Here is a 14,376-nt window from a genome sequence, read left to right as displayed (position 1 = left end):
AGGCAATTTTAAAATTATGTGATTCTGCCCTAAAAGCCTGAGATAGAATAGAAGAATATCATCTGCAGTTTTTTTTTTTTTTTTTCTGGTAATACATAAATTTAAACATCGTCACATTCCAAACCAAACCAAACTCACTGCCATCAAGTAGGATTCAACTCATAGCAACCCCTCCTGTGTTTCCAAGACATTGTCTCTACAGAAGTAGTTTGCCCATCCTTCCTTCTGAGAAGTGTCTGGTGGGTTTGAACCCCCAACCTTCTGGTTAGAAGTCAAATGCCTTAGGCACCATGCTACCAGAGCTTCCATATATTAAAAGGTCTTTATTGTATATTAAAAAATACATTATCTACCACAAAAGATAGATACATCAGAATGTAAGATTTGGAGTTATCCATCAGTAGTGTGTGTCAAAACTTTTTAATTTCCCTCAACAGATAAAGGAATATGTATTTATGTAATACCAAAAACAAACTCACTGCTATTGAGTCTGATCTGACTCATAGTGACCCCTCCTTGGATTTCTGAGGTGGTATCAGTACAGCAAAAGTAGATTGCCCAATCTTCCTTCCAAGGAGTGGCTGGTGGATTTGAAACACCACCCTTCTGGTTAGCAGTCAAATGCCTTAGGCACTCAGCCACCAGTGTTCATATATATATATAGATATAGATATAGATATAGATATAGATATAGATATAGATAGATAGATGATGTGGTATAGTGCCTAAGGTATTTGACTGATAACCAGAAGGCTGGTGGTTCAAACTCATCAACCACTCCATGGAAGAAAGACTGGTCAATGTACTTCCACAAAGATTTGCAGCCTTGGAAACCCAAAGGGGGTTGCTATGAGTCATGATCCACTTGATGACAGTGAGCTTTTTTTTTTTTGTACAATTATAGTCTTGAATGTGTAGCTACAAACAGGACATATTAGTGTGTTCTTAATTTCCTGTGAGAGGGGATACTCCATGGTTTAACATCAAGAAAGATGAGTGAGGGTATCCTTTCACTATACTTATTCAGTCTATATTCTAAGCAAATAACTCAAGAAGCTGGACTATAAGATGAAGAACACAGCATTAGGATTGAAGGAAGAATCATTAAGAACCTGTGATACGCAGATTACACAACTTTGCTCATTTGAAGACTTCAAGATGACTTGAAGCACTTACCAATGAACATCAAAGATGACAGTCTGCAGTATGGATTACAATTCAACATAAAGAAAATGAAAATACTCACTACTGGACCAATCAGCAGCATCACCATAAATAGAGAAAAGACTGAAGTTATCAAAGATTTATTTCACTTGAATGCACAACCAACACCCATGGAAGCACCAATCAAGAAATCAGACACCCTATTGCACTGGGCAAATTTGCTGTAAAATATTTTTTTAAAGTGTTGAAGAACAGAGATATTACTTTGAAGACTAAGGTGCACCAACCCAAGTTGATATTTCCAACTGCCACAAAAACATATGAATGCTTGACAATGAATAAGGAAGATTGAAGAAGAATTGATTCTTTTGTATTGTGGTGTTGATGAGGACTACTGAAAATACCATGGACTGCCAGAAGAACGAACAAATCTGTCCTGGAAGAAGTGCAGCCAGAAAGCTCTTTGGAAGCGAGAGAGGACAGACTTCATCTCATTCATTTTAGTCATGTTGTCAGTGGGACCATTCCCTGGAGAAGAATATCATTCTTGATAAAGTGGAGGGTCAGCAATAAAGGGGAAGACCCTCAACAAGATCGATTGATGCAGTGCCTGAACGATGGGCTTAAGTATAACAAGGATTGTGAGGATGACATACCACCGGCAGTGCTTCCTTCAGTTGTAGGTAGGGTCGCTATGAGTTGGAGCTGACTTGACAGTACTTAATGACAATTTCCTCTGCAATATGAATATTTGAGAAGTGTGTCAACATTAGAATTCCACAAGAAGAATCAAGACATCAGATCACTTATTATGCCTGATTCACTACTGTCAATTGCTTTCTCAATAATGCCCTTGTTTATTTGTTTTGCACTGTAATAAAGTCAGTAGACAATGGTTGAAAAATAGTTCTATAAAGCTGAATAATAACTAAGGACTAAAATAAAACCAGAAAATGCTTTTTAAGTAAAAAGATTGTGACAAAAGCCCAACTGGATTCTTTTTAGGGATGAATAAAATGTAAAGAAATGTAATTTTTCATTGAAACTGCAATGTATACATACATTCTTCCTTTTAAATTTACATTTATTATAAAATTTTTCTAACAAACAAAAAATTAAACAATACAAAATACTACCCTGTGTAATTTACTCATGTAAACAACCGGATTATTTTAAAGAATTTCACAAACAAGTAATTTCAGCCTAAATATTTCTGAATTTATCCCAGAAACAAAAAAGAAAAAAAAAATGATTTGGATTTTTTTTTCTTTGTACAAAACAACTATGTAATTATCTCATATAATTAAAGCCATCCTATTTGTTATAATTTCACTACCTGTTTATGTTAAATTGTCTTAAACATCTTTAAGAATTTTTGTCAGTTGGTTTGTTTGAATTAGACTCTAAAGTTTACTCATTTTAGTTTTTGTTATGGTTCTAAGTCACATTTAATTTAGAAAAGTTATATTGCTTTATTATTTTAAATATTATTAATAGTTTTTTATTGACTGGTTGTAACTTTAGTTTGTTTTCCTGTAGAATGTGCCACATGCAGAACTGAAATGCTGATTTCATTGTGGTCTTTTCTTTTATATTTTTATATGCATATTTTATTTTTGTGTATTTCAATAGATTCCTAGAAAAGTTTAAATAGTTTATAGAAGATTGATGGCATAGATTTTGTGTATGTGTCTGTGTGTGAGGTATCACATTTATTAACTAAATTCTTAGGTACTAACCAGCCTAAGCTTTAAGGTGGTTCTGGTTTTGCAGGCATTCAACCAATCTCTTATTTCATACATGTCATTTGTATCAATCCACCAACAGTGCTATGAAAATGTATATAATATCTTGTACAATGTGAGTATTCTCTATGAATTACAAATTCCAGATCATTCTGATCTTCCAAACCATTTCTTCATTAACATCTTTCTTTACTTTCAATAAATTATTGTTTTGGTTTGGTTGGTTGTTTGTTTTAGTTACTGTGTGCTGGAATTTGTAAATGGTGAAGCGAAGAATTTGGAACAATAAAGCCAACTAAGAATGTATCTGCTGTGTGTCAGAAAATACTTTTTTTCCTATCTTATATTTACTTCATTGAGTTCTCATTACTTTTTTCCTATTGATATCAGAACTTGCAGTTGCAGATTAAAAGCTACTGAGGTGGTATAATCACTAATTTTTAGCTGAAATAAATTGCTGTCACCAAAGTACTCTTTAGGTTTTTTTCCTTGAAAATATGAAATAGCCATTTGTAATACATGGTAATTAGCTTTTTTGAAAAGCTAATTGTTTTGGTTTAAATTATAGTAACATGTGCTCTCTGACTTCAGTCTCTTGACTCACCAAAATAATGCCTTGAATAATGTCACCAACACAGTTCTGTTGTAACTCCTCAAATTCCAAGACTCCGTATTTTACTGCTATGTGAACTCAAAGCACCTCTGCTTAGAAGTCAAAATAACCCATGAGCTGATCAAAATCCACCTTTACAGTCAAACTTCCTCTCATATTTACTTATATAGCAGACTACACACATGTGCTCCCCTTGAAATTGGTCATTATTATTATTATTAATTTTGGTTCTTTTGCACATTTTTCTCTTTCTAGAAACTTTAGATTAGGATTTAAGCCATGATTTAATGGAGACTTCATCTCCATTAAATAGAGCATTTCATGATTCTCTTACATTTTTAGCCATTCTTTCTGTTTCATAACCATAACATTTTCTAATACATGTTTGAAAGAACTTCATTATATTTTTGAATAATAGTTATTTACATATCTGACTTTTCTTCTTGGAAAATAATCATGACATTTACATTTATATTTTTGTTAAATGACTCAACTTCTTTCTAAATAAGAGTCTATGTTTTTTTTTTTAAATATACCTAAAAGACACTGTGGATATTAGTTTAGAACACCTGATCAAATAATTGAGCTTTAAAAGAAACTCAGTCTTCTTTGCCATGATACACATATAAGGTAAGTTCAATGTTATTAGAATATTTTATGTTTTATTGTCTTTGTATTTTAGATATGATCCCAAAACTGATACATGGACTATGGTAGCTCCTTTGAGTATGCCCAGAGATGCTGTCGGTGTCTGTCTCCTTGGAGACAGATTGTATGCTGTTGGTGGCTATGATGGGCAAACATATCTCAACACAATGGAATCTTATGATCCACAAACTAATGAGTGGACACAGGTAAGATTACCAGCAGAATTAATAATTTACTTTCTTATGGAGAGGAGGGGGAGATTAAAAATAATCTACCTAGTCAAATTTCTCTGAGCCAAAAATTACTGATTTACTCAATATGGTGTTCATTTAGCAAAAAAAAAAAAAAAATAATAATTAAACAGCATATTTTTATTTGTATACCTTTCTCTTATATATGTTTAACAGAATTTAGATTTAAAAAACAATATTCATACACCAATGGATTTCCATTTAATTATAAATAGTAATATTGAATTTGAATTTGTTGAAACAAAAAAAATAAAAGTGTTGTTTATTGGTGCACAAAATCCTACCTTTACCAAATTTAGATTTACAGATAACTGGAAGAAAGAAAGAAATGAAAGGCTGCAGAAATCCACTTCTCTGGCTTTCAGTTTTGCTTGAATCTATGAGGTCCTGCAGGGAAGTGGGACTTTTGGAAGATTAAAGTAGAAATCCACAAAGCAATAAGCAGAAAGTTAAATAATTTTTTTCCTAGTTCAATTGAATAACAAATAGCAAAAGAAAAAAAAAAAAAAAAAAAGGACTCCAAATGGTCTGTCATGTATCAAATGCTCATTCCTGGATAATCACTGTGTCCAGACACATGGAGTAGAATGATTGCAGAACTTAAGTGAGGTGTAACCCCTAAATCAACACTGCAGTTAGACATACAGGGTTTCACTGGGATAAAGTTGCTCCCTTTCTGGTCAAGTAACTGGAGGACGTGTAAGTTGGTATGTGTGAGTGCGGACAGAGGGGTTGAGGAATGGTGTGGGCAGGGCAACCTAATTATACTGAAAAATGCTTTTTGATGTAGAACTATTATGCCCTTGCTTTTAATACAGGTTATAGATCTATTGTTAGACATTTGTTCTTATATTCCATTTCTCTTTTCATCTCCAACTTTCTCAGTATTTTTCTTCTTTCTCTCCCTTATCAAAAATGTAGAAGTAAGGTAACCTTTGAAAGAACAAAATATAGTTTCTATCAATGAATGCAGTGAAATTTCAAAGCCTTTCTTAGTTAAGCAGAATATTTCTCAGTGTGTGGAGGGTCCTCTTTTTGATCACAGGCATTGGTTAAAGCTTATCTAAAGAACCTAAACACTGATTAAGGTGAATTTCTTTTACAAATACTTAATTTGTTTGGAAGTGATGGAATTCTTCCACGTCACTTCCTTGATTGTGCAAGTTCTGATGGTGTGTGTTCAACAACAGTGTTTAGATGGGCTGACTTTGAAGTGTAATTCTTACTGTCCAGGAAAAATTCCCTGCATTATGAATCATCAAACCAAAAACACATTGCCACTGTGTCGATTTCAACTCATAACAATCCAAAGCAACCCTACAGGACAGAGTAGAACTGCTCCCTAAGTTTACTGAGGCTGTTAAGTCTTTAAAGAAACAAACAGCCTCATTTTTCATCCCACGCAGCAGCTGGTGGGTTCCAACTGCAGACCTTGTGATTAGTAGTCTCATTCCTTAAGCATTGCATCACATTACTCTCCCCTAAAGAAATAATATGTTTTAAATTCAATCTAGGTAAATTTGACTAAGCAGGAAGGAAAAAGGAGAAATGGGAGAAAAGAAAAGAGTATTTGAAGAAATAAATCCTGTGCTTTTCTGTTTTAATATACTTGTGAGAGAAGAAGCATTCCTTATCTAAAGGACAGAAAATATAACAAGCTAATTATGATTGCTTTTTACATTATTGTACTAAAATCTTAACTACAACAACAACAACAAAAAACCCTTCATTTCTGTCAAGTCAATTTGAGTCATAGTGACCCCTCCTGGGGTTTCTGAGGCAGTATGTCTATGGAAGTAGATTGCCTGATCTTCCTTCTAGTTAGCAGTCAAATGCCTTAGGCACTACTTCACCAGAACTCCCACAAAAATCTTTGAGGACTTATTTTAACATCTTACCTTTCTGATTCCCTAATAATTCCGTAAGATACATTCCATGGATTGGTTGTTGATTTGCTAAGGAAATGTGCCATCTCAATGATAAATATCTTAAATATGCCATTTATAAAAATGAACATTAAATAAAGAAAGTTTATGGGCGTATAAATGATATGATGTAATATCTTTATTATTTATTTATGATAACTAGCCATTATGTTTATCATTCTTCTAAAATTGATATCAAAGTGATTTATATACTAATAACACATAAAAACCTCCTAAAAATATTTCCCTTGTCTGTATTTTATTACCCTCTTTTGCATCATATAATACCTTACAAACAACAAAGTGATATTTAAAATGTTTTACAACAACTTCATTTTCGTAGTATAAACATTAGTTTTAAAACTCTTAAATTACTTTATGATTTTCCTCCCAGATCTTTTCACTATTTGTATTTTTTAAGACTCTTGAGGGACCATTAATAGACCTACACAAAATCCCTTTGAAAAGTCTTAGGATTCCAGCCTACTAGACAGAATGCCCATGTTTGCTGGATCATTGCTGCCTTGTTTTCCCAATGGATCCTATAAGTGAACAAATTCAGCTAGTTATTCCATTGATTACTGGCATCCCAAAGGAATGATTATTGAGAAAAAAAATATATTAAAACATGCAAGAATGACTATTTTTGGAAAATTCCCCAGTTTTCTGAGGTTCTCTAGGATTGGAAATAATGGACACAGATTATGGAAGATATGGCAGGTTTTTACCTGCTTTGTTTGTTCTATAAAGGAAATATGCATTATTTTTAAATAAGAATTTGATTTTATTATTTAGCATTAGGCTTATCACTTGCATTTGATTTAGAAATAAAATAACATGTGCTTCAAAGCACAGAAAGAAGAAATTTATCCCATTTCTCCATTTGTTATTTTGTTGTGTGCTATAACGATGATTTTGACTCTTAGCAACACTATGTATCAGAGAGTAGAACTGCTCCATAAGGCTTCTAAAGCTATAATCTTTATGAGAGCATATCTCCAAGTCTTTTCTCTCATGGAGTAGCTGGTGGGTTCAAACCACCAACCTTTTGCTTAATAGCTGAGTGCTTTAATTAGCCTAGGTAAAATGACTCATTTATGTATTTTCATGATACACTGTCCGGTACTGTCATACTGCACCCTGCTGCAGGTTGTAAGGAAATAAAGATCTCTGTCTCATTTCCTGTCTCCAAACATTAACGTGGTCATTGGCATGGAGTCAGGGATGCATGATCGTTTCTCAAATAAATGAATGGAGAATTATTGTTGCAACAACTTTTACTTCAGTAGTATCTGAGCTTCATTTTTATTTGTGTACAATACATATATAGGAAGTTGATACTGAGTTCCAGAAGCCGGGTAGTATTTCTACATTCTTAGTTGCTTTCATCTAATTTATTTTATGGCTAATCCTTTCAGGTTACCATACAACTCAGGCTGAAAAGTGTAACTCATTGTAGGGAAACCAAGGGTAGATGTGAAATAATTAAATTGGTCTATGAGGAAGAGAGTAAACCTCACTTAATTGTTTTAAATACATTCATATAGAATGCACCAAATACTTAAAACACAATGATAGAATATGTAGTAAGAAAAATATGTCATATTATGATGGCAATGAAGTATGTTGTGTAGAGAACAATTCCTGCAGGAAATGATATGCAGCATAGAGCTAGAGAGATAGATAAATAATAATCAGATGAAAATATGAGAACTGCTATGACAATGAGTCAGAATGTATAGTGTCTGACTTAAGGAACAGAATTGTAAAGAACTGTAGGAGGGAAAGGAAATAACATGTTTCATTGGGTAAGACATGAGTTTTGAGCAAAGTTTTTGGAGAGATAAGTAGGCTCTTTCTTTTGTAAGGACTCCCAGTGTGGTGTAAACTGTTAATGACCTCAGCTGCTAGCTGGAAGGTTAGAGGCTCAAGTCTTGTCAGAAGTGCCTCTGCAGAAAGGCCTGTTAATTTACTTCCAAAACTCAAGTATTGAAAACCCTGGGGAGCACAGTTCTACTCTGAACACATGAGGTAACCATGAGTTCCTGTTAAGGTGTCTTGTTTTTATAATAAGAACAAAGGGGAATTAGTGAAAAGTTTTAAGCTGAGGACATAAATAATAAGAACAATTTTTCTTAAGATCATACTCATTATGATGTGGAAAACAGATGATTGGAAGTTTGGGGTCAGAGAAACCAATGGAAGGATACTTTAATCTACTCAAGCTAACACTGTAGCCTGAATTAGAAACACTAAAAATTACAGAATTAATTTGACTGGAGAGATATTTAGAGGAAAGGATGATTTTACATGTTGGTTTAGGTGAGGTAAAATGAAAAGCCATAGTTGCACTCAACATTGCTTTCTTGAGCAACTAAGTAGAGGGCTGTGTCATTCACTGGCATAGGAAACACAGAAGCAATAGTGTGTTTTTGGGAAAATGAAGTAAGATTAATTTTTACACACATAAACATGAGAAAATTGGTCCCTAGGTAGTGCCGACAATTTGCACTTAACTAGTATCCTAAAGGTTGGCGTTTGAACTCACCTATTAGCAGAATGGAAGAAAGTCCTGGTGATCTGCTTCTGGAAAGATTACAGCCAATAAATAACTTATGTAGCAGTTCTACTCTAACAAATGGGACAATTGTTTGACTTTGGTTTCTACATGAGCACATAGAGATATAGTAGCTATTAATCTAATCAAGCCCATTTAGGTAAAGCCAACTTCTCCTGATAGTGACACTCTAGGACAGAGTTGAACTGTCCCATAGTGTTTCCAAGACTAGAATCTTTACTGAAGATTGCCACATCTTTCTCTCACAGATTGTCTTGTGGGCTCAAAACATTGGCCTTTAGGTTAGTAATCAAGGAATTAATCATTATGCCATTACAGATCCTTAGATGTAAGTATAAACACAAAACACAACACACTCCCGTAGAGTTGGATCTGACTCATAGTGACCCCTCCTTGGGTTTCTGAAGCTGTATCACTATGGATGTAGATTGCCCAACTTTCCTTCCAAGGAGTGGCTGGTGGGTTTCAATCACCAGCCTTCTGGTTAGCAGTCAAATGTCTTAGGCACTAAGCCACAAGAGCTCCTAGATGTAGGTATTTGTTGTTGTTATTGTTATTTGCCATCAAGTCAGCCCCGACTCATAGCGACCCCTCCTTGGGTTTCCAAGGCAGTATCACTACGGAAGAAGGATTGCCCAACCTTCCTTCCGAGGAGTGGCCGGAGGATTTGAACCACCAGCCTTCTGGTTAGCAATCAAGTGCCTTAGACACTACGCTACCAGAGTGTAGGTATAGATAATAAAAAAATAGAACTATTCTATTTGTTAACTTTTGTTTTATTGATTATGACAAAGCATTAGACTCTGTGGTTCATAACAAAGAATGGGGATTCTAGAAGAATTGTGTTTACGTGGAACCAGTACATAGACCAAGAGGCAGTAGTTTGAACAGAGTGATGGAATACTCAGTGCTCTAAAATCCAGCAAAGTGTACATTAGGGCTGTATCTTTCACCATGCTTATTCAATCTGTAGGCTGACCAAAGAATCCAAGAAACTCTAGTACACGAAGAAAATCATGGCATCAGGATTAGAGGAAAATTTATGAACAATCTGTGATAAGAAGATCATGCAACATTACTTGCTGAAAGTGAAGAGGACTTAAAGGATTTACTGATAAAGATAAAAGACTTTAGCTTCCAGTATGGGTTAGACATCAACATAAAGAAAGCAAAAATCTTCAGAACTGGATCAATAAGCAACCTCATGATAAACATAGAGAATACAGAAGTTGTCAAGGATTTCATTTTACTTGGATCCACAATCAATACCAATGAAAGCAACAGTCAAGAAATCAAATGACATATTGAATTGAACAAATCTGCTGCAAAAGGTGTCTTTAAAGTGCTAAAAGCAAACATGTCATTTTGAGGACTAAGATACACCTGACCTTGTTGTAAAATACCTGATATTTTCAATTGCCTCATGTACATGTGAAAGCTGTACAATGAATAAGGATAATTGAAGAAGAACTGATGCCATTCAATTATGATGTTTGACTTCCAGAAGAATGAGTAAATCCATTTTAGAAGATGTGTAGCCAGAATTGAGCTTAAAAGGAGGATTGGGGGGGGGGGAAGGCAGGATGGCAAGACTGGGAAAAGTAGAAGTTTGTGAAGAAGAGGAAGACCTTCAACAATTTGGATTGAAACCGTGGCTATAACAATTGGCTCAAATAATGCAACAACTGTGAGGTTGGTGCAGGACGAGGCAGTGTTTTGTTTTGTTGTACGTATGGTCGTTATGAGTAAGAATGGACTAAAGAGCACCCGATTACAACAATAACAAAAACACTCTCTCTATGATTACATCAGAAAACATCTGGGGAACTTCTTAAAAACACTAATAACTACAAAAATCAGTTGAATTCCTCTACACCAGGAAAGAGATCTCTGAAAAAGAAATCAAAACCATTCGCAATAGCTACCAAAAACATCAAATATTTGGGAATAAATCTTGCCGGGGACACAAAAGACATATATAAAGAAAACAACAAGACATTACTTCAAGAAGCTATAAGAGATCTAAATAAATGGAAGAACATACTGTGGTCCTGGATAAGAAGAGTGAACTTTCTGAAAATGTCACTACTACCTAAAGCAATCTGTACCTTCAGTGTAATCCCAATCCAGATTCCATCTACATTCTTTAATGACATGAGGAAACCAATAACTAATTTTATATGGAAAGGAAATAGCCACTGGATAAGCAAAATACTACTGAAGAAGAAGAACAAATCCCATTACTAAGTTTATATATATCCTTAAAAAGTGAAAGCTAGAACACCAGTACATATTTGCACACCCATATACATCGCAATACTGTTCATGGTAGGAAAGAGAGAATGAATAAGCTATGTACATACACACAATGAACTACTATACAACACTAAAGAATAGTGTAGAATCTGTAAAACACCTCATAACATGGATGAACTTGGAGGACATTATGCTAAGTGAAATAAGTCAATCATAGGAAAAATATTGTATTAGTCCACTATTGTAAAAAGCCAAGGAAAGGTTTACATATGGAAGGAAACTTTGTTGTTATCAGAGATGGGAGGGGAGGGGTGAGAAAATTGCTAGATAAGTAAGGGAAAAGTATTGATTTTGGTGAAGGGAAAGACAGTGTATTAAAAGTAAGTGACTAACACAATAAAAATAAGGAAAAAGAAGACACAAAAAGCTGCACAAGAGGTACAGACAACAAATATAAACACTTACATACACAGTACTACATTATCAGTAGTAACAAACATTGACTTACAGGTGGATACATAGGTAGACAGGTTAAACGATCAGGTATGTCTAGGAAAAAGAGGATATATTCATGACTATATATAAGTTTGGCAGACAAGATTTCTACGTATGTATTTGTATATGCTATAAAAATGTCTATATATATAATACAGCTACTGGGGCAAAGTCATGATAACTTCTTAACCACATTCAAAGACTCTGAGGCAGTGAGTCACTGGGTCCGTGGGCTTGGGACCATGGTGGCAGGGGAAGTTATACCCAATGACATAACATACCACACAAAAACATTGTTCTACATCCTACCTGGATAACAACAGACTGAGATCTTTGAAAGCTTCAAGCAGCTATATAAAATGCAACAATACGTCTCTCCTCGTCCAGAGCAAAGAAGAATGAAGAAACCAAAAACACATGGGGACAATTGAACCAAGGGACTAAAAGACCATGCAAACTTCAGCCTACATGAGCCTGAGACCAGAAGAATTAAATGGTGCTCAGCTATCACGGTCAACCACTCAGACAGGGACTAGAATAGGAGATCCTATATGAAGTGTGAGAAAATGTGGAAAAAAGTCAAAATTTTAAAAAGACAAGGCTTGGTCTCATAGATTTGTGAAGCTCCTGAGGCTATGGCCCCTAATGACCCTTCTGGCCTGGAATTGAACTCACTCCTGTTTCTTTCAGCCAAACAATAGACAGACATATAAGGTGAACATTTACACCTGGTAGGTACATTCCTTAGAACAATCAACCATGCAAGACCAGAAGGGCAGTATTTGCACAGGGAGAGCTCTCAGAGAGCAGGAATGCAGGGGAAAGATAACCAGAGGAACGAAGTGGGAAGAGAACTGTTATATGAAATAAATAAATACTAGTGGCTAAGGCACTTGACTGCTAACCAGAAGGCTGGTGGTTCAAACCCACCAGCCACTCCTCGGAAGGAAGATGGGGCAATCTACTTCCGTAGTGATACTGCCTCGGAAACCCAAGGAGGGGTCGCTATGAGTCGGGGCCGACTCGATGGCACACAACAAACACAAACAAACAGTGAATTAGTAATCAATCCTCATACTATTACTATTTAATGGTGGCACTTGGGTGCATACACTTAGAAAAATCTTAGATGACTCTGATGTCAAACAGATTTAGGAAATTATTAGATAATAAAAGAGAGGCATGTATTTTGAAGTCATTAATTTTGGGTTTGTATATAGTGATGCTTTGGGATTTACTTATTATCTCTAAAACAACATGCCCTCACCTCTTAATAAGAGATAACAATATATAATATGATTATGAAGATGACCTATAAAAATGTTTTTAATACACAAAGCTAGGCTCTCAATATATTCCCATTTCTCTTTCCACTTCTTATTTTAAGGTAAGAGGACATTTATACTTTTAAATTAGCTTTTAAAAATAATATATTTAGTAAAAGGAATTAAAAAAATGACATATAGAAAGTTTTTTTTTTTTAACTTAAAATTGACTGAAAGATAACAAATACATTTAAAGAGTTGGGTATGATGGAGCCAAAATTTCTACTTAGAGAGTGAGAACATGTCCTTCATCAATCAATAAAATATTCTATGTGATCCGAGGTTATTTTGCTCTTAGCTTTTTTATTTGTTATATTTAATTCACTTTCTTTTCAGTTTGAAATAATATCCTGTAATATCTAGTCTTCTTTCATATTTTTATGTGCATAAATTATGCTTAGAAAACTGTAATAAAGAATCATTGATATAAAATACCTCAAATTATTAAAATACTGGCTTACCTTCAAGGAATAAATTTGCATTACAAACTCTGTAAAAATTATTGCTTTCAATATATTCCTAGACAATTTCATACTATTATTAAAAAAGAAACTCAGTTCTTATTTCAGTGACTGTCATAAGGTAGTTTTTTTTTTAACAAATCCTATATCAATTGTAATTATACCTATTTATGACAAAATATTGAAGTTACTTCATTGTATGCCTCTGTCTAGAATGAATGAATAACACATTTAATTCAATACAATATCTGGGGAAATAACTTCACGAAAATTGCAATAAGTGTAATAGCTTTTTCATCTAAAATAAACTCTAAGCTATCAATATGAAATATCACAAGCTTCAGAACAAACATATCCTGGATACTTTCCTATAGAAGCTTCCTTTCACTAAAAATAACTAAGCATTTGGACTACTTTTAAAATAAAGTTAATAAATGCTGATTTTTAAATTTTCAATATACAAGTAATTTGCTTTTTTGTAAAATACTCTTAGTATTTCTTTTTTTCACTATTTGTGGCTGAAATTTGAAATTATTAGCACATTTATTTTTATTTTGGTATATATAAGTGACCTAAATATATCATGATTTGTATATTCTTTCCATGACTATAAAATTTGCCTTGTGTTTCATCTTTTTCTGCAGATGGCTTCTTTGAATATTGGAAGAGCAGGTGCCTGTGTGGTAGTCATCAAGCAACCTTGACTTACTCTTATTTGGGACTTGATTTTATTTGCTGGAGTGGTTATTTTTACATCAGATGGCAAGAATGAGAACTTTGTGAGATGAAATAGTTCAAGAACAAGGATTTCTGTAGATTAGCCTACCAATATCAAAGGCGGTAGAAAATCAAACAGAACTACAGGGAACAAGAAAACATCAAACTGTTAGAGGAACAATGTCTGGACATGTGGTA

At 34.2% G+C, this 14,376-nt stretch overlaps 1 protein-coding gene across 1 annotated transcript in view; it reads left to right on the top strand.

Moving 5' to 3' along the window:
* LOC103211805 (kelch-like protein 1) overlaps window positions 1-14,165 on the top strand; it is a 499,593-nt gene extending 485,428 nt beyond the window's left edge. Inside the window, exons 9-10 of the mRNA XM_007957787.2 lie at window positions 4,205-4,376; window positions 14,106-14,165. Of these exons, the coding sequence (XP_007955978.1) occupies window positions 4,205-4,376; window positions 14,106-14,165 (232 nt within the window). The remainder of the gene's footprint in view (window positions 1-4,204; window positions 4,377-14,105) is intronic.
* Window positions 14,166-14,376: the final 211 nt, after the last annotated feature.

Source organism: Orycteropus afer, unplaced genomic scaffold (genome assembly GCF_000298275.1).
Source record: "Orycteropus afer afer isolate SDZICR_OR568_19922 unplaced genomic scaffold, OryAfe1.0 scaffold00798, whole genome shotgun sequence".
Taxonomy (NCBI): domain Eukaryota; kingdom Metazoa; phylum Chordata; class Mammalia; order Tubulidentata; family Orycteropodidae; genus Orycteropus; species Orycteropus afer.
Note: the sequence above shows the minus strand (reverse complement) of the source record. Positions and strands in the feature narration are given on the sequence as shown.